This window comes from Nyctibius grandis, chromosome 5, assembly GCF_013368605.1.
Source record: "Nyctibius grandis isolate bNycGra1 chromosome 5, bNycGra1.pri, whole genome shotgun sequence".
Classification (NCBI taxonomy): domain Eukaryota; kingdom Metazoa; phylum Chordata; class Aves; order Nyctibiiformes; family Nyctibiidae; genus Nyctibius; species Nyctibius grandis.
The window spans coordinates 16,848,473-16,869,142 of NC_090662.1; the positions used below are offsets into that span (position 1 = coordinate 16,848,473).

At 35.7% G+C, this 20,670-nt stretch overlaps 2 protein-coding genes across 2 annotated transcripts in view; one reads left to right on the forward strand and one right to left on the reverse strand.

Moving 5' to 3' along the window:
• COG5 (component of oligomeric golgi complex 5) overlaps window positions 1–20,670 on the reverse strand; it is a 211,658-nt gene that overhangs the window by 163,818 nt on the left and 27,170 nt on the right.
• GPR22 (G protein-coupled receptor 22) lies at window positions 10,737–12,038 on the forward strand. The gene has a single exon (XM_068402284.1). The coding sequence runs from the start codon at window positions 10,737–10,739 to the stop codon at window positions 12,036–12,038; it is 1,302 nt and encodes a 433-aa protein (XP_068258385.1).

Consider the following 20,670-nt stretch of genomic DNA (forward strand, 5'->3'; position numbering starts at 1 on the left):
TGTTGTTTGAAGGTGGCAATGTATGTTCCTGTCACCGCAGTTACATGGAAACACGCAGAGTTACTGTGTGGGGTCACTGAACTTTGACTTCCAAGGTAGTAAGTCTACTGGATCCTTTTCACGTGCTTTTTGTAGCGCTTCCAAACCAAACGAGCCAAGGGGCTAACTAAACTCACCCCAGTAGTAACCCTTACGCTGTGCGTGATCTTAACAAAATTAAAGGGACACAGTTTATGCTGTGATACCTATTCATGTTGTGTTCACTCTTTACTCACAGGGAAATTAAGATCATAAGACTTTTGTCTCATAATTTCAGCTAAAAGAATGCTTGCTACTAGGCATGCCATGTGAACGCTTTGTCTTAATTAAGAGAAAATCGTATTGCCTTCCTGTTTTTAAAAATTACTATAAACAAAGTCTATCCAAGATCTCTGTGGAATAAACAGCTCTAGAGAAAATCTTCCTGTTTTAAATTAGCAATTCGACTTAAAGGATATTACAGCAGGAAGACGTGTAACAAAACCCCTGCAACAGGGGATTGTCACAGGGTAGCTAACGCTGCTCCCGCTGCTGCCCATCCCGCATACCTTGCCAGGCATGGCTTTCACAGCATCAAGGATATCTGATGGAGAATCCTGAACCAGATCCTGAAGTTTAAACCCTGCATGTTAAGTTCAGCTACCTCTGAATCCAATTCACTGTAATAAGCCAGGCAGAAAGCTTACTGAAACGTTTATATTGCTGCCATTCTGCCACGCACCTAGCACAGCGCCGTCAGGAGCTGGGACTCGAGGACACTAGGCAACGCAGCCCCCCAGGCAGCAGGGAATAACACCGAAAACTTCTCCCAACATACAGAATATTTTGATGATGGCAAGGTAAGCAATCACCTAGGACTTCAAACCATAAGCCAATATTTCCTGATTCTATGGCCACGCAGTCAGTGTCAGCACTCCAGCTTCAGCACGCTTCAGCTATCGTCCTAAACTACTTCTCAACTTATGGAATCAACATTCTTTCAGGCACAACTTCACAAGCTTAAAGAATGCGAGCAGGTATGTTTGAAGCAACAGAAAAGACATGATGTCAGAACTCCAAAAGCCTTTCCATAATAATGAAAACCCTCACTAAAATTCAGTAGCAATTGCCAACTTAGAACTAAGAATATCTTATAAAACCAGAAATCTCTTAAATGCTCAGAGTACTAAAAGTACAATTTTAATGAAGGAAAAACTTAAATTCAGAGCAATACTACAATTTTTGAAGAAAAATGAAAAATATATCTTGAATTTTATGGTGATTATTTAAAATTTTGCCAAGAACTACTACAAGATACGGCACCATTCATTGTGAATGTTTATACTAGAGGACAAACCACTTGTATGGAGAAAAGCTGGAGTCAGACTGATGTTATTCAAATTACTATTAAATTTACCAGCCATGCTTCCCTCCTGAGGATAATTAATATTCCTTTTTTTTTGTTTTTACTAAAATGCTTAAATAATTGTGCAATAATGTACCAAGACCATGATTTAGCTACATCACTAAATCAAATTTACTGTTATGATATGAAAAGGACAACTTCTCTATACAGGAGTGATAACCAGCACTGGTTCTGTAATTCTTCTTTGGTATCACCTCGTTGTGCAAAACTAAAACAAGACACAGTTTCAGTATTAATTGCTAAAGGGCATTCTGTAACTTACACATTGCCTCATGAGTACAGGAACTTCCAGTGCTGAAAAGGTCAATAGTTGAACTAACATGGAATACTACTGAACAAATAACCTATGCCTAACAATTACACAAAACCAAATGAATCTTCTAAGACATTCTTATTTCGTAGCACAAGTAGGTAATTTTTCCGTACTCAAGCTGCTATGCTAACATTAACTCTGCATCTTGAAAATGGATATATATTCATCATATATAAAAGCTTCATAAAACTATCAGATATATATAATATTATAGATATTGTTTATATATAATATATTTTATATCTATTTAAAAATACTTCTCTTTGTGTTGCTTCCAAAGTTATACATCTTTGCAAATACAAGAGGAAGCACAATCAAATGATAATTAAGCTGGAAAATCCAAATTTTTTTAAATCTATGGATGTAATTCTAAAATGGCGAAACTGAGGTCAACATGTCCCATGTTTTCTGGCAAGGGAAAAATGGAAGTTAGAAATGCAAAAAAAAAATCAAAAACCAACCTAAATAAGTCATTATAAAAATAACAAAACAAAGGAAGCTGTATGGCAATCAACAATCAGGGAGAAAATAAACATTAAGGATAGGACACTGAATGGAAAATTAATTTTGTGGATGTCAGTCTTCACTACAGAAAAGGAGTAACAGTCTTTGAATTATTCTTGATAGATTAAAGAAATGAGAATAAAGTACTTGTGTCAAAAGAAAGAAAAGACTGAATTACCATCAGAGTCAGAACGGTACTTATGTACAAATTCTAGCAGAGTTTTCGTCGCCTATTCAGCATATCATTCTTAAACAGTAATAAAACCCTTTACAACTAGAACTTGTGTACTGGACAGGAGTCAGATTTACACCTTTTTAACATAAAAGCATGCTGCAGCACGATCCAGGCCAGCAAGCCATAGTTTCAGTATTGGGTAAAACGGAACACCTTGACAAATCCAGCATAACAAGGGCACGTCAGCACAACCCCCAAACCCAAACCACTATTATCCACTGTTTACTTTTGCTTGATACTATAAAAGTTACTAGATTTTCAACAACATTCTAACGAAGATCTTTGCAACAGACTATTGAGGAAACTAAGATGCAAAGAGGTAAGAAAACACATTCTAGATATGGACCACAAGCTGCTAGAACAGATAAAAACAGTAAACTATCCAGAAGAGCTGTGCTAGAATTGGGCATCACACCACCCAATGTAGGTAAGTGCAAGGTACGGGAGGATCTATTGAGCTGGAATTGTGCAGGTGCACCACGTAAATAATGCTGAAGAACAATCCCAGGGCAAGATGTCCAAAATCCCCCAATATTCATTTTCAAAAGCAACTTAAGCTCTAAAGAGATTATGTGTCACTGAAAAATTTGTATGAGTTAGGAGCCTGAGTCTCTTGCAAATAAGAGAACAGATGACATTTGTAGACCCAGAAGCAGTAAAGTTCTAAACAGCCACTAAATGAGCAGCAAGATTCAAACTAGGAAATAAGACGTGCAGCCCAAAGAAAAAGAAAGCGCTGCTGAAGCATTCAGGGGAGATAATTGTGGGAACTGGAAAAAGAAGAATGCAGAGAACAAGGGAAGTCAGTGGACACAGTTTCACAACTGTTCCAGTAAAGATCTTCATGTATGTGTCTATTCCATGACACCTGGACCTTAAGACAGTCTCTGATAGGTTTATGTAAAGTTAAACACTAAAGCACATTAAAAGAATGCTAAAGCTCCACAATCAAGGATTCTGACAGAAAACATCAGAATTGATTATTTCATTTGGCCCTGATAGACCTTGTGAGCTTAAGGAGTCTTTTTAACAAAGTAAGCTGCTTTAAAAAACTGCAGTGCAAGAAAGCGCATTCAGGGTGATCTTATCAACTCACCAGCAGAGTTTAGACCTTCAGATCTACAAGTGACCGACCAACGTTTCGGAACACAGTAACAGTCGATGCTACAACAATACTTCCTGTGTGTAAAAAGTAAGAGAGTAGATAAAAGATGGAAGAAGACCAAGAAACACGCTACAACTTCCAAATTTTTTTACTTCCTGCTCTCAGCAAAACAGAAAAACATACTCTAACAGACAGTTATGACTCCTCAATTCAATTTAAAAGTACTATAGGGGTGTATGCTATGGGGATTGCAGCTATCTCTACCCTGTGCACCCAGCATCTCTTTACATGCACATGCCTCTGTTCCCTTCTGCTCCACTCTGCTTCAAGCTCCTGTCTCTCTGCAATTATTTTCTCCCCACATGAGATGCAGCAGCCTCAGCCCTTCACAGCTCTATTCTCTGTCACATTCTGGGTCTCCTTCTCCCCTTATGTTGCCATTCTCAGACCTAAGATCCTTCATCACCAATCTCCTGGTTTAGGACTCCTGCTGTTCAGGGATTTCTACCCCTCTCATTACCCTTCCACCCCACTTTTCTCTCCCCTAAAACCCAAAATACCAGTCAAATTCTTTCTCTTCCATTCTGTACTGACACAGAAACAGGTATGAGAACAGCACATTTTTCTGTCTATGCTGGGTGTCTGCACATGGCTTTTTTTTGCCCACTCTTCCCTATCTACCCTTTGAGGATGATGTCATCTGTTCACACCATCTTAACTAGCATCTGCACAGCGATGGCTTATAAGCATGTCTATCCATCCACCTACTCCTGATTGCCTCCATATGGTACTGCTTCTTCTCCTGATTTTCTCTCCAGAAAACTTAAGCTTGATGTTCACAACTCGGCTCCTTATCATTCCTCTCAAACACTTTTTGGAGATAAAACTTTTGCCATTGTCACCTCCTGTAATATAGGAAGTCTTTCATGACCCCTTTGCCTGCGTTTGAACCACGCTATATCCAAAATCCTATTACAATCTTCCTCTGTGCATACATCTTTTTCTTTCCAACAGTACAGCTCATCCAATATCTCCATCTTTGTTCAGGCACACACTGCAGAATTAGAAAGGGAGATGGAGATTCATCTGTTTAAATTTAGACAGGCTTCCCTACTTATCCTAAGTCATACTGAAAGTGAAGCAAGTAAATCTCTTTAATATATTAGTATTTATGCTTTCATTTCAGGAATCCTCTTTATCACGTCACCCTTAAGAGCTGTGCTGGTATCACTGGTTTCAAGCTCTTGGGAGGCAGACGATACAGAGACAGCTCAAAGAGCTCAATCGGTTGCGACTCCGCAGAGCCAGCTGGTACCTCCCGATCTTTGTTCAAAGTTTCTGCAATCTTTATTTAGGGATTTTCTGAATGTAAAAGAGTACAGTATAGGAAGCATGCTAGACGGATATGTAGCCATTTTAAAAAATAAAGTATGCTGTTACGGAAAGATAAATAATATATTGGATGGCTGTCTGAGAGAAAAAAGTAAAGAGAAGAAATGGAGATATCTGAGTTACACAACTGCATTTTATAATTGCATTAACAACTTAAAACCAGAGGACTCCATTAAAATTTGACCAAAACTGCCATCTTAATACAGCTGCTTACGTAAGAACCATGCTTTAACATTTAGTACTTTATCAAACTTTCAAAAAAAAAATCTTTAAAGTCAATTAGAAAAAAAAACAGAAAAAGCCCCACTTTGCGATGAAAAACTACCAGCAGAACATTTTATACTCAGATATTCTTAAATTACTTGCTTCAGCAAACCAATTTTTTAAAAACGTTATTTTGGGTTGTATACTGAATTATTTCCAATGTTTATTTTAGCACTAGTACTAATTAAAACAGATATTGTGCTACACTTCTCTTACTCCTCATCATGTGGTTGTGAGCATTGTTTGTACTGATAGAACAGGTTCAGAAATAAGTTACAAAACAAAAAAGTGAAAATGAAGACACTCCCTGCCCCCTGCAATGTGAAGGTCAAGACCATCATGCAAGATATACTTACAAAACCCTGTGAAGTCTCTAGCAAAGTTCATGTAGAACATAAAAGATTTTTTTTATAAGTTAACATTTCAACTAAATTAACAACCTACACTACTATACATACACTGTACATGGTGATGGAGCACAAAATCATTCTGTTCTGATTCATGAATTAAACTGAATTATCAACCCATTTTAAGGGTCTGAATAATCTCTGTGAATCCTAATAGAAATTTTCCTAATACACATGCAGGTACCAACTTGTCCTGAATGTAATTTATGCAAGACAAGACCTAAATGTTCACTTGCATATAAACATACCAGGCAGTTTTATTTCAGAGATGTTCTTAGGACCAAAAAAAAAAAAAAAAAAAATCACAAATGGAAAGTAGGCAAATTCAAATATAGATTGTTGGAAGCTTTTTAAGTAATCAACGTTTAATCCCATTTTTTTCAGTGTCATGTGGTTTCCAGTGTACACAAAGTAAAGAGTGAAAAGGTAAAAATAAAACTGGCATACCCTTAATATATTCCAGAATTCATAAATCATTTGTAAATTTAGTCCTTTTATAAAAGAATCCTTACATAAATTGGGGGGGAGGGGGGGCATCAATCCCATATATGAAGCACAATTTAAGCCCAACATCACTGACCAATCAAAATTAGTGAATGCACTGCATCTCTCTGCAGTGAGGAGAAGCGACAAGGTAGGCTGTCATTCTGCAAAAGCTGCCCATCGCAAGCTCTCCGCTCAGCAGCACTGCTTTTCTTTTTTAGAAAGCTTGAATCTCAGCGGTGTCTCTGGAGACAAGAAGCCTTCAGTATGTTAAATTACTTTCATTATGTATTTTCAGATGCTTATTGATTCTACAGTGGGAAGAGTGGGAGACTGCAGCAGCCTGTAAACCAGAACTAAAGCAGTTGTATACATTAGCAGTATGCTGAAACAATGGCACAGTACAGGCACAAATTTTCATTAAAGTCATTCTTTGAAGATATGCTTATTACCCTCTTTCCCTTCTACTCTGCTAACAAATGAACAAAATGAATCCCTCCAACCTGGAACTGCTTCACCTGCATCGAGAATTTATCAGATCTTTAGTGGAGGTAAGATCTGTTCCTTATTATGGTATGCAGAATAAGCAACCTTTAACAAAAAAAAGCTGGAGAAAAAAGGGAAGAGATCAGATTCAACTTACATTAAGCACTAGTATCTTGCTATATTTGAGACCAGGAGATATTAAAATGCTATTTCCCCCTCCCCATTAAAAACACAATGGTAGAAAAATGTTATTTTGTATGAAAGTCTTGTAGAATATTAAGAACCTGTTTTGTTCGTACAACATAAAGACAGTAGAATTTAAGCTAATACAGTATTGGGGGGAAAAAAAAACACATAATGCAACTGCAAATATTTTTTTCCTCCCTCAGCAGTATTTCCAAATATTGGCAGTTAAATGTGTTACAGATTTATTCAGTTACTCTTTAAAGGATCAGATAGTCTGTAATTAGTGCATACTTATTGCTTTATGAAGGTTGGCTAATATGACTAATCTCTGATTGCTCAAGAAATCCCCCTTTTCTGTTGATTTTTTTTTAAACTTATTTCTTTCATTACCCTGTACATTCAAGCCGTTTATTAAAAACACTAATTTGCTAAACATTTATTTCAAGAAAGGAAACTATAACAGCGTGCAAATTAAACAATAACATATTTCCTATAAAGCTCATTGACTCTGCTCCATTTCTCATTAGAAGACAAGAGAGTTCTATGTATAAACTACCTGCTCACAAGAGCTATAAAGCTACATTTTCTAGCTCTAGTCACAGACATTCTACATCCAACAGTTACTGCTTCTAGCTGGGGTTTTTTGTAACCTGCACTATTTGGAGAACAGGAAACTTGTCCAAAAAACTAAATTCATGTAAGTTGACAGAAGAATGACATGATTTTACTAGCAAATAGTGAACACACTGATTTTCTATGTAATCTGTAAGATCCAATTTTAGAGATCTTTTGTTCATGAAATAAGTGATACTAGAAAGTATATTCTTGCATTACTTTATTTTGAAATTATAAGCCCTACTTTTAACCTTTTTTTTCCTCCCCTTCACAAGGGCATGCAGCAACTAATTCAGTTTTACAACTGACAATATGAAGAATGCAGTTGACCGGGTATCTTTCTAGCTGTATGACCTACAAGCAGCAGGATGCATCACTAAAATGTATTCTTAAGACATAAAGGAATTAGAAACAAAACACGGAACACACTCGTATTATCATTTACGTGCACGACACTTCAACAATATACATGGAAGACTAGCACACCTGCTCAGACTTTCATTAAAAGAAGAGTGCAATGATTGACTCATTAAAATGGTGAGCATTTCTTAAAGAGGGATTTATAATTTAAAACCAGAATTGTGGAAACTACTGATGCATGAAGAAAGAATGAAACATGAATTCCCAAAAGGAGAATATGCATACTTCACCAGCAAGCTGAATAAGGGTTTAACCAAGCTTTTTCTATACTACTCATTAAATAACTTATTTGTCATAATGACTAATGGATATTTTTCTCTCCATTTTATGGTCTGTTATGTATTCTCCTTAAACGAAAATAAACCAAATTAGGTATCTCATGGTTACTCTCAAAGCACATGAAGTGGATTTTATGATGTATAGCAACTTCTTTGACTAAGCCATCACTCAAAAGTAATGAGCAGGAATATTACAGAAAGAAATACGCAACCATAAACTAAAGGATGCCTGAATGCACTCTGAACACAGAGAACAGAATTTATTTTTTTTTAAACCTGGAAAATAAAAACAGGCTGCTACAAAATGCAACAAGGGAAAGAAATTAACTTCACTTAAAAGAAGGTTATTTGTTATTGCTGGCTTGAAACTCAGAACAGACATGCAGAATATGCACTACTCTGTAGAAGTATCTCAGGCAATTAAGAAGTCCCCATGTTTAATCAGAATTTTTTGCTGCTGAAGTGCTGGAACAAAAAAAAAGAAAAAAAAAACTGCAAGGCATGAAATAAGAGCCCAGCTACCGCTTGGTTTCCAGGTTACAGTGCCTGTCAAATATCTGTCAGTGGCACCATGTCTCAATCTATGACAAGCTGCTGCAATGATGTGAGGGGCCCTTGAGGCACAGAGAACAGGTAGGTCAGCAGTTGCATGCACCCCACCTCTGCTCACCATCTGCAAGGGAACCGGCGACACGCTGGGTAAATCAGCTCCCTGCCTTGACACCTCTGCTTTTCTTTAACTGAAATTTAATCAATGAAACAAGGAGGTGATGTTTAATCTGTTCATAAGACTTAGCACATCTGAAGTTTTCTGTTTTCACAAAATTTCAGTTGGCATAATGTTAGTTAAAATGATCATTTGTTTTAGTAGATCTGCTGTTGATTTCCTCCTGGTTTTTGCTAATACGAAAGAGCTCCATTTATCCAGTAGTGCATTTGGAATGGTTTCTCAAAATCCATTCACAGCCAGGACAGCATACACAGAGGAAATCGTATTCCTGAGGGTTAATATAAACCTAATGGAGGTTGCCTAAAATAGAAATTAAACAAAACGTTTGAAATATTTTTTGTTTCATTTCACACCTGAGACTAATACGTTCTAAGTTACATCTTTTGTATTTAAGAGGCACATGTGAAATAACTGTTGAAGCATACCAAGAATTTTCATCATACAATTTGCAATTAATAGTATTGTGCAATTGAGGCTTTTCAGAACTGCAGATGAAATCCATTTGCATATTGTATCCCAAGTGTACTTAATTCATACTTTCATTTTAAAAGAGCTCATTTTTGTTCACCTTAGTGCTATCCATTTTTAATGTATTCAGAATGGAACAAAGGTCTGCATTTAAATTTATTTTCATGCCAAGTACATCTCCTCTTAAATTTAAAGCTACCTAAAAAAAAAAAACAACTCAAGTATCATAACAAGAAATTGAATAACCTTTCTTTTATTTATTCATTTCATTACCAACTCAAGAGCTGGCTGACACTATAAATAATAAAAACATCAGGTATTATATGCAGATGTTACATTTACAACCTATCAGCATGTGTAAAACAAAGCAGATGAGCCACAAAAATCTCCTAGATGTAATAAATGCTACTTCTTTTGAATCTCACTTATTCCTAAGACAAACATACTATGTATATCTATCTGTTGAATTTAATTGCAGTTTGTAAAAAAAACAAATGCAAAAACAAAAAAACAAACCCAAAACCCTCAAAGAGACAATTTTCTTTTTAAGTATTATTTTCTAAAATTATTCTCTTAAATCTATTCTGGAATAAAATTAAATACTCTTCTATAGTCCATGTAGGCACTGATTTCTTGAAGAAATTGAGTATTCAAATCAGAAGGAAATGCAGTATTTTTATAATAAACTCCACTCCCCCAAACCCATAAGTTTTGCATTTGCATTTGGAATTATATATACTTATATAAAATTGTTGCAGTACTAAGTCTCATACATGTAGATGCACACAAGATAAAAGTAAAGAGAAGTCTTCAAGCTGAATTACAGAACTTCCAAGTGTCAGCCCACAACAGTATTGCAAACTCTTCATAAGAAAGAGGCTGCTATATTACCATAAATAATTTAAATGTTCTTTTTTTGATACATAAGCAACAGTGCTCCATGTTCCTATCACTTTCTTTTTCCACAAGAGCCTTTTTAAAAGGATCTTGAGTACTAATTTGTTAATACTTAACAACATTCTTTTAAAATGACCCTTGATGCAATACAAAGGCAATGCACAAGTATAGTTTATTCAACAAATGGGCCCTTTGTAAAAACCACATCACTATAAATAAAGCCTTGTCTCCCTAAGTGGAAGCTTTTCACTTTTTTTTTTTTTTTTTCTTTTTAACAAATCCTGCTTTCCTTTAAAAAGGAAAGACCTTATTCTAGATCCTCAGGCTTTTGAGTCCATGCCAATCAAAGCTCTAAACATACAGTAAATCAAGAGTTCGATAAGAATAGATGCTTTTCCTCCCTCCTCCTTCCACAGCATTTATCTACAATAAGTGTTAAAAAAAAAGAAATCAAATAGTTCCATATTTTATTTCATCTTTCAGGAGAAAAAAACAGCTGCAACAAAAGAATGTGTTTCTCCCCCGTTCTGGAAGTCAACATGCAGTCTGAATCTAACATTACAGTTCGAGATGCCATTGATGACATCGACACCAACATGTACCAACCACTGTCATATCCATTAAGCTTTCAAGTTTCTCTCACTGGATTTTTGATGTTAGAAATTGTTTTGGGACTTGGCAGCAACCTCACCGTGCTGGTACTTTACTGTATGAAATCCAACTTAATCAATTCTGTCAGTAACATAATTACAATGAACCTTCATGTACTTGATGTAATAATTTGTGTGGGATGTATTCCTCTAACTATAGTTATCCTTCTGCTTTCACTGGAGAGTAACACCGCTCTCATCTGCTGCTTCCATGAGGCTTGTGTCTCTTTTGCAAGCGTTTCAACTGCAATCAACGTCTTTGCTATCACTCTGGACCGATACGACATCTCTGTAAAACCTGCCAATCGAATTCTGACCATGGGAAGGGCTGTGATATTAATGACATCGATATGGATCATTTCACTTTTTTCCTTCCTGATTCCTTTCATTGAAGTCAACTTTTTCAGTCTGCGAAGCGCAAGTACTTGGGAAAATAAGACACTTTTGTGCGTGAGTACAAACGAGTACCACACTGAGCTAGGAATGTACTACCACCTTCTCGTTCAGATTCCAATCTTTTTCTTCACTGTTATAGTAATGCTAATTACATACACCAAAATACTTCAGGCTCTAAATATTCGGATTGGTACAAGATTTACAACAGGACAAAAGAAGAAAGCTAGAAAGAAAAAAACTATTTCTTTGACCACTCAGCATGAGACTACGGATGTGTCCCACAGCAGTGGGGGAAGAAACGTCGTCTTTGGCGTAAGGACTTCTGTGTCTGTCATAATTGCTCTACGCCGAGCTGTAAAACGGCACCGGGAGCGACGAGAACGGCAAAAGAGAGTCTTCAGAATGTCCCTCTTGATTATCTCAACATTCCTCCTCTGCTGGACACCCATCTCTGTTTTAAACACCACCATCTTATGTTTGGGCCCAAGTGACCTTTTGGTAAAGTTGCGGTTATGTTTTCTAGTAATGGCATACGGAACAACTATATTTCACCCTCTCCTTTATGCATTCACGAGGCAAAAGTTTCAGAAAGTTCTGAAAAGTAAGATGAAAAAGCGAGTTGTTTCAATAGTGGAAGCAGATCCCATGCCAAACAACGCTGTAATACACAACTCATGGATAGAGCCTAAAAGGAACAAAAAGATTACCTTTGAAGACAACGAAGTAAGGCAGAAATGTTTAGTACCTCAGGTTGTCACTGACTAGATTTCAGTATTCACCAAAACACATCAAGCGGAATATTTGAACAAATTGTAGAAAAATACTGCCAAATAAGAAAAACTTTTTTTAACTATTGGCGAGACTGTAAATTTTCAATATATATGTTAAATAGAGTAGGTCTTGTATATTCAATTTCCTCATTATGTAAGATATTTGTTGCATGGCCATTTGTTAGCATAACACCATGTGTATATTTGTCAAAAATATTCAAGTTCTCTTTTTTAGAAAATAAATAGCCTTAAAGAAGTGCAAACTTTTAAAAATATTTGTATGGCTCAGTTTCTCTGCAAATATAAAAGCATTTTTTAAATTAATATTCCACTCGGGAATACTTTTCTAAAGCACAAATTCAACATTTTATATGATATGGTATTTTTAAATTTAATTCATAAACTGTATTGATCAGAGATATTCTGAATGCTATACAGCTACAACTTGGACACATTTTGACCTCATATTTAGATAGTTACTTATTTCACATTTCTCCAGCATGCAGTTACCATGCATGTGTAGACAAAGCCATTTACGTGGTGTCCTTCAATTAATGGTTCAGAATCAGTTCATTTGATGGGGGGGGCCGGGGGGGAATTCATGTTGGTGCAAAAATTGACAGTACTTTTAAGAAAAGTAAAAAGTCTTGCATATACAAACTCAGATCCACAGTTTCTAAATAGAAAATACACAACTTTGAATAATTACACAGGAGAGGTGGAGGGGGTAAGGGGGAAAGACCAAATGAAGGCAAAAACCACAGACAAGAAAGTTATTGGACTCGATGCTAAAAGACAACCAACAAAGCCATTCCTGTGCAAAGGCTTAGATTTTCACACTGAACGGGTTTAGCTACACCTCTAGTGTGACATGGGGATGTTTTATACAGAGATTTTTCATTCATACCATCTATCTATATAGATGGATATGGCTCTCAGGTGCCACAGCTAAAGTAAAAGATAATTTTCTTGCCCTAAATAACTTTTGTACTATTTTGACTTCACTTCTCCTTCAATGATGTTCAGTTCTAGCCATGCAACTGCTTTGTCACAAACCAATCACCAACACTGCTAGCTACCCTATTTCTGTATTTCCTGGACAGCCATGGTATACCATCATCCTACATCCTCTTTTTCTATTTCATCTTATACTTGCAACGAAGAATCAAGAAGCCTTAAGAAGTCATCATCATCCATAGCACTGTAAGCAAGAATTACAATATTCATCCAAACAAAAGTTTGTTGAGTGGTTTGCACTATCCCATGCTTAAAAAATTCATAATTTCAGTGAACAGTGGCTACATTCATTGACTTAGTTACCAGTTATGGGAGGGAGGGGGAAACAAAACAAAAAAATGCAAAATCAATTAGCATGATTTCACTTGTCATGTTATATAAAACTGCTCAGTGTGTCACCAGATACTGAGAATTAGCCTTTTAATTATACTGGTAAGTATTGGCTTCTATTAAAAAAAAAAAAAGCAGAGCATATTCAAGGATATGAGAGCTAGTTTGACTAAATTATTACATAAAAAATGAAGATTTCTGAAGTTGCATATAAAAAAAAAGTGTGGTTTTAAGGGAGCAAAATGCTATTTTCCATTACAACATTAAATTATTAATCATACATGTATTGCCAAAACTGGTTTTGTGGTTAAAAAAATAAGCAGTACTTGTAATGTTCCTTAGTTTACTTAGACTCATGCCTTAGTTTACCAGAACAGAAGACTCAAAAAAATACTACAGCTCCAAATTCCACAAAGACCAGCCACTTACAATCATCCAAATTCTACCTAGAAGTTTTTTTATCTAGTTTGTAATAATTTGCTGTCTAAAATTACTGTGTAATATATATTCAAACATAATTTCCCTGATTTTTTTCTAGAAGCTGGCCAAACACCACCTGCATTCAACTGTACCCACTTACAGTGTTGATTTCATCCAAGCTATCCCTAGTTTCCTGCAAGAACTGAAACCCTTCATCTTATTTGAGAGGTTGCAGGGGAGAAGTAAATGTAATGGTTTTATGCAAGAACCTTTTTTTTCTTTTAAATCCCATATGCTCCAAATTTATCAATTCAGAAACACTCTTTCAGGAATAAGCTCTTCTGAAAAGAAATATGCCCCAAAAACCTAAGGAGGAACTACTATTTTTTTTCTTTTTTGTAACGCTTCTTCCTTTCTCTGCCTAGCTATCCTCTGTATTCTGAATGCTAGAAGGAGGAGAAAGTGGGATCTCTAGGGTTAATGGCATAGTGTGATTTAACTGATTACTTATCTTCCAATAAACCATTCTCAAATCAATTAAAAATACTATTCATTTATTTATAAAGAAGGAAAAAAGAAATCATAATGACCACAACACATGCATAAGCTTATATCATGTCCTTATCTGAAATAAGCATTTAGGAAAAGCTTTCAGACTTGAAAGGTTTCTTGACAACGTGACTTTACTTTTTAAAATTAAATAAATCCTCAAGAACTACACATTTAGTGTTAAAAGCTCATTCATTAGAAAGTCATATTCAATGAAGCAGTAATTCATAACAGAGAAAATGCAGCCTAGGAATTAGTCAGAGAGATTAAGTCAGGTTTTAAAGGCTATGTCGATCACAGTCATTGATTGCCTTTAAGAATATAAGCAAGTTCATTTTTACATTTACTATTCTTCACCTTTCATTAAAGAAAAAGAAAAAGGACTTATACCTTTAGAGGTCTGCAGAAAAAAATTCTGCATAGACCACAGAGTAATGCAAGTAAGAGTATATGCAATCCAATATACATGCAGGAGTCATCATAAAACAGAATCATGCATGATCTGTACCACAAAGACGACAGATTTAACACAAACAAGACAGAATAAAGAGTAACTAGTGAAGGAACACTGTATATCCTACAGACACAGAAGAGGATTTTAGGAGGGATATGAAGGTGTGCCGTGGGTGCTTGATAGACAGACTGAAACAGAATGCAAAAATAGGCAGCAGCGCTGGAGAGAAAAAAAGGGCAAATATATGCCATAGTATTGTACAATAAGAAGCCCACTACATTCTTAAAAATGATCTCATCACAGTGAGTCATTAGTTCAATTACATTTCACACCACTCAGCTTAAGGCAAGCAGAATTGTACAGGACTCTCAAAATATTAATTCCAGCAAATATGTCTCAGCAACACAAGCAACCACCACCAGTTTCCACACGTTCTCTGTCCCTAAAGTATTAGCTGGTATCTGACTATGTTGTCTTCTAACTTCAAATGCATTTCCATTCAATTTTACATGGTAAAATGAGGTTAGCTCACACTAAAAATACAAAAACAGCTGAGTACAGTGCCAGCATCTATTAGAATATTCAAGAAGCAAACCTTAACACACTAGTGCATCACAAACCAGTAAAACAGAAATGCAAATACATCACAAATATCTAGTTTCAAGTTGGCAACCATTTTTACAGATTACAAGGCACTGCTACATGCTCAGTTCTGTTTACTTCATTAGTAGCAGAGGAATAGGAATCACTTCAGTGATTTCTAAATATATTAGATTAAAAATGTATGCATCCGGATACATATTAGATCAATACACCTCTCTTCCTTCATTGTTACATAAATACACACATGTACATAATACATAATTATTATACATTCATACGCACCAAAAGCGGAGTTCAACATTAGCATCTATTTTATATTTATATGAAGGGGTTTTTGGTAACAGTAACTCTGAACTGGACAGACAAGCACTACACCCATACATATAGTTAAACACCTCCTCTTCCCCACTACCACCTTTTTTGTTCTTTTTAAATGAAACAATGCATTTAACAAGCTATATAATTTACCTGGGCACAAGGAAGAAATTTTCTGCTCTGTTAACTGTTATGTATATCATATTGCAATGCATACAGTAGTTCTTTTTCAACATCAATGTATGTACTAGTCACCAGAATTCTCTGATTGCTGAATATTTTAGACATATGCTTGTTTCCTCTGAAGAAAGGATTTTAGTTACCAATTGCCATTAAACTCTTTTAAAAGGAGGGAATACAGCATCCTGTAGCAAAATTTCAATGTAGTATTAAAAAATATAGAATACACTAAGTTACCCATCCCTCCCCCATTGTTCAAACAAAATACCTTCAACACATAGCTAAGGACAATCAGCTTCTGTGTTAAAACCTTCCAGCTTTATAACAGTCAAATTCCACTCCCACTTCACACATTCTGCTGTAATATCACTGAACTTATTTGTCTTACACCAACAGGAGAGAAGAATCTGACTCTAATTACTTTCTCCTTTTTCTACTTCACAGAACACTCATGCAATTCAAGAAGCAAAATTAAACTCAGGGTTTGGGTTTTGTTTTGCTGGGGGTGTTCTGAAAAAAAAAACATACATAAAACAAAAAAAAAAGAAAAAAGACATAAAAACTGACTAATAGGAAAATCAAAATTGACTCATATCCAATGAGTGTTAAAGAAGAAGGATGTGAAGTAGGTGGAGAGTATAGGTCAAGAGGAAAAGGGCAGAAGGTGAAAGGAACCACTGTAAGGCAGCTATGGCCATCAGGACTACAGAAAGGTGGAGGGCGACATGCACCTGCCATGGAAAGAATGCTAACCTTATTTTTTAGATTATAACAAACAAAAATACAAGAAGAACTTATCTTTGAATCATCAAGTGTGATATGTGGTTTTGCCAAAATTGCTAGAGGGGAGAACGACATGAACAGCAACTCCAGAAAAGGCTTTTGATTCAACAAATTGTACACATAATAACAGACAAACCAAGGGCCTGCGTTATTCTACTAGCTCTTTTCCTCGAGATAAACTATACATTTTACCAAGTACAAAGTACATACAGAGTACATACATTCCAAGAACAGACCTGAAAAGAAAGTGTTAAGATGTCTGTTCCCAGCGATAATTTTTTAAAATGCTACTGAATTTTCCCTCAAATCAGTATTGGTCAGATAACTTCAGTTTGTCCTCATGCTCCGAGTGTGTTTCACTACCACAGTATGTTTTCAATTACTGCTTCTTTATCTCAATTTAATTATTTTTGTAGAGTAATAAATTGAAGGAGAAATATCACCAGACATCTTTATGTTCTTTGCTAAAATTACACTTCAGTAATTATTATAAACTGAGCCAGAATGGAAGAAGTATCGTCCTGTGTATTTACTTCACAGATTTCTGTGTCAGCTGTTTTCCTATTTTACAAAGAAATTCTCACACAATGAAACGAAATTCATTTGAAATGAAAAAACAGAAGATTTACAGTGAAAGTTCTGTGGTAGGTAGAGAACCTGAACTTATTAAAACGTAATTTATTATTTATAGTTTGAAAGAATTATACCCTTTGAATATAAGCATTTCCATATCCTCATTCTGATTCCTGACACTGCGCAGCCAGGCAAGCAGGTGGGCAGGCTGACGGCACGAAGCTGTTGGCAAACAGCACGCCCTTGCTTCCTTTCCAAGATGGGGTTTTGGAAATATACTTTTGGTTTCTGTTACCCTGTTATGATCTCTGATTTCCTACCCTATCTTGCAACAGTTTAACTTGATACCATATCTGATAAACAAATCAATGTCACTCCTGAAATAACATTATCGCTGTAAAATCTGTCACTCTGGCTATGTCAGACTGTTATTAACAGAGCAATATTAGCACAGCTTTACTTTCAACTGTACTGGGATCTCTCACAATCTGTTCTGAGATTTTACTTCAAATTAAGCTCAATTTAAACTCAATTAGTAGGGGGGGAAAAAAAAAGCACAATAACTGATGACAACCTATTCCTACTCTGTACCATGGTTTTCTTCCAAATCTTATTTCAAGATATTTTTCATAAATCCCTGTCACAAACAGAGAAGAAAGAAGGGAGAAGTAGAAAAAAAGGACAGCTTCCCACATTAGTAACTTATTACAAATATCAGTGATACTTTGTGCACTAGGTTGCATTTACCAGTGTGCTGAAAACGTGCATACGGAAAAAGAAAATGGGAAAGGAACACTATTTGTAATGTACGTATCATCACAAAACATGAGGTAAATGTGAGCACTGCTGTTGTAAAACACCTTAACAATAATGAGGAAGATCTATTATTCCTGCTAACAGCTCTAGTAGCTCATGAGACCCATCAATAAACGAGAATGAAGAAAACAAAAGATGTGAAAAACATTTATGGGCAAAGTGAAGGTTTTAACAAAGTTATGTGGTTCAGTAACAACAATAGTGGCTTCCACAGACTAAATACCTAACCCAAAAAGAACACTCATGGAAAACTAATTTTTTGTGTTTTGCCAAAATACCACACACCTGCACATATATGGAGTACAACACCGCTAAAATAAGATTTAGCATATGTATTTGTTGCTACTGCAGTTAGTAAGTAAGGTATTTCATGAGAGATTTTTTTTTCCAGATACAAGAGACTTTCTAGGAGTATATTTGCATGTAATAAAAACAAGAGTGTTACCTGAATTATGAATTCATCTTCTGAACAGTTACCAAGCAAACAACAAACCATAAGAAATGTCCAAATTGAGTGAATCACTTCATTTTCTATGTTTAAACAGGAACAAAAACTTTTAAGTTCAATAATTTTGACCATATGAGGTTATATGCCCATAAATACAAAATGAAGCTACATAGCTCAGCTGCAGTCCAATCAAACATGGATAAAGCACAAAAAAGTGCACATGAAGACAGGTTAAAGACATCTTTAAAAAGATTAATGCATTCAGAAGCTTCTGACAAATCTTGCCTCAGTTGTACAGCTTACAGTGCAGATTCCAGAAGCAGTTTAAATAAAGTGGAATAAAAGTGGGAAACTTCTGATTCAGTCACTGAGACTTCATTATGCCCCAATTTTCTTTCAGTCAAAGATCTCAAGCTTTTAAGACATCTTTAGTTTGCAAGTTAGGTCAGCTAAAAACTGGGGGGGGGGGGGGAAATCTTTGGAATTGTAGACAATCTGCCATAGAAACAGTATGTTCTCAAAATAATAGGATGTCCCTTCTTTTAATGAAGTTAGGTCTTCACATCTTTCCCTGCAATGACATGAAAAGAGATACGAGACCATGCTGTTCTTCAGCTGAAGAGGTTCTACCTTTAAGATAACAAAGCCACTAATCAGATTTGGTGCCTGTGAGTAATGGAAGGTTGGACCTGAATGGTAAACAAATAAAAAGACTGGACTACTTTACCTCTCAAACCATCTGAGAAAAGTCCATAAAAATCTTGATGAAACTAATATTTGAAAATCATGTGCACGAGTCAGGAGACAAAAACTACTCCTGTGAAAACAGCCTGTTTCCTATGTGCAAGAATTAAATCTTACTCTACACTACTCATTACTTTGTTGTTACATACAGCAACACCTTCACTGATCTCTAAGGCAAGGCAGAAATGACAGTTACAGGAATACTGGCTTCCACCCAGGACCTGAACAAAGATTAGACTTCAGTCTTCTTTTCATACCTATTTGGTTATATTTTTTTAACCTGAACTGGCTCATACTTTAATTAGAAATGAACAGGACAAAATTGGTTATTATGTTCAAGATTTGAACAACCAGTATTTACTTGAGGAATTACAACAAAACTGTGTACACAATCTCATTTTTCAATTATTTTATACTTCTGAATTTGCCAGGCCTCATTTTCCAGTCCTTAGCTCTTGTCATTTCTTTCTCTGCTAATCAAGAGCCCTTCTGTGAGCCTTTATTTTCTTCCCATGAATGCACCTCTACAGTCTTAATCTTCAAGGAAAAAGAGCCCATTTAATCTCCTACTGTGACATGTATAATTGCATTTATTCACAGGTATCCACAAAACTATGGTTTTATCTGTACAGCACAATTCCCTACACTAACTGCAGAAGTATAGATTTGCCTGACATAGCTGCGTGAATGCTAGAACAGAAACAACATTGGTAAAGCAATCCCAGCATGGGTGAAGTCCAATTCCAATGCTTTACAGAAGTTTAGTACCATAATTTCATATTTGTAAAAACAGAGATCATACTTTTTCTTTTTTTTTCTTTTTCTTTTTTTTTTTTAATTTAAAAGCATGTTATGTATACGTGTTGAACACTCAAGGTGCTCTGCCCATTCGCAGCTGCTACTCCTCCAGCAGTCTGCCTTAATCTGAGGTATAGACCCATAGAAAACTACCACCGCCTACCTTACCTCTGTTCCTCTCTTCCAGCCCTCCAAGTAACAAAATTATCTACCAAGAACGTACAGAAACTGTGAGGTGAGGAGAAGATGGCTTATTTAAATACTTCCTTAGAGGAACAATACCTTAAGGGAGATGTAAGTCATCTAAGCTGTAGATTATGCACATAAAATAAATCTATAATTCATCTACACAATTTCTTTAATCGACTAAGTAATCAAAACACACAAATTTGTTTGACAACACATATTTTCCATAAAAACATAATTGACTACCATTAATTCAGCTTTACAGCCCTGAATTATTCTTTCAAATGAATTCAACTTCTCTACTATTTTTCTACAGCAGCTTTGTGTCCAACTGATTTCAACAGAAATAACCTGTTTCTCCTTCTGAATGTTGGAACACAAGTCGGACTTTCCCCTTCCCCATTCAGTAAG

Coding starts and splice junctions, on each gene's coding strand:
- GPR22 (XM_068402284.1), top strand. CDS start 10,737: ATGTGTTTCTCCCCCGTTCTGGAAGTCAACATGCAGTCTGAATCTAAC.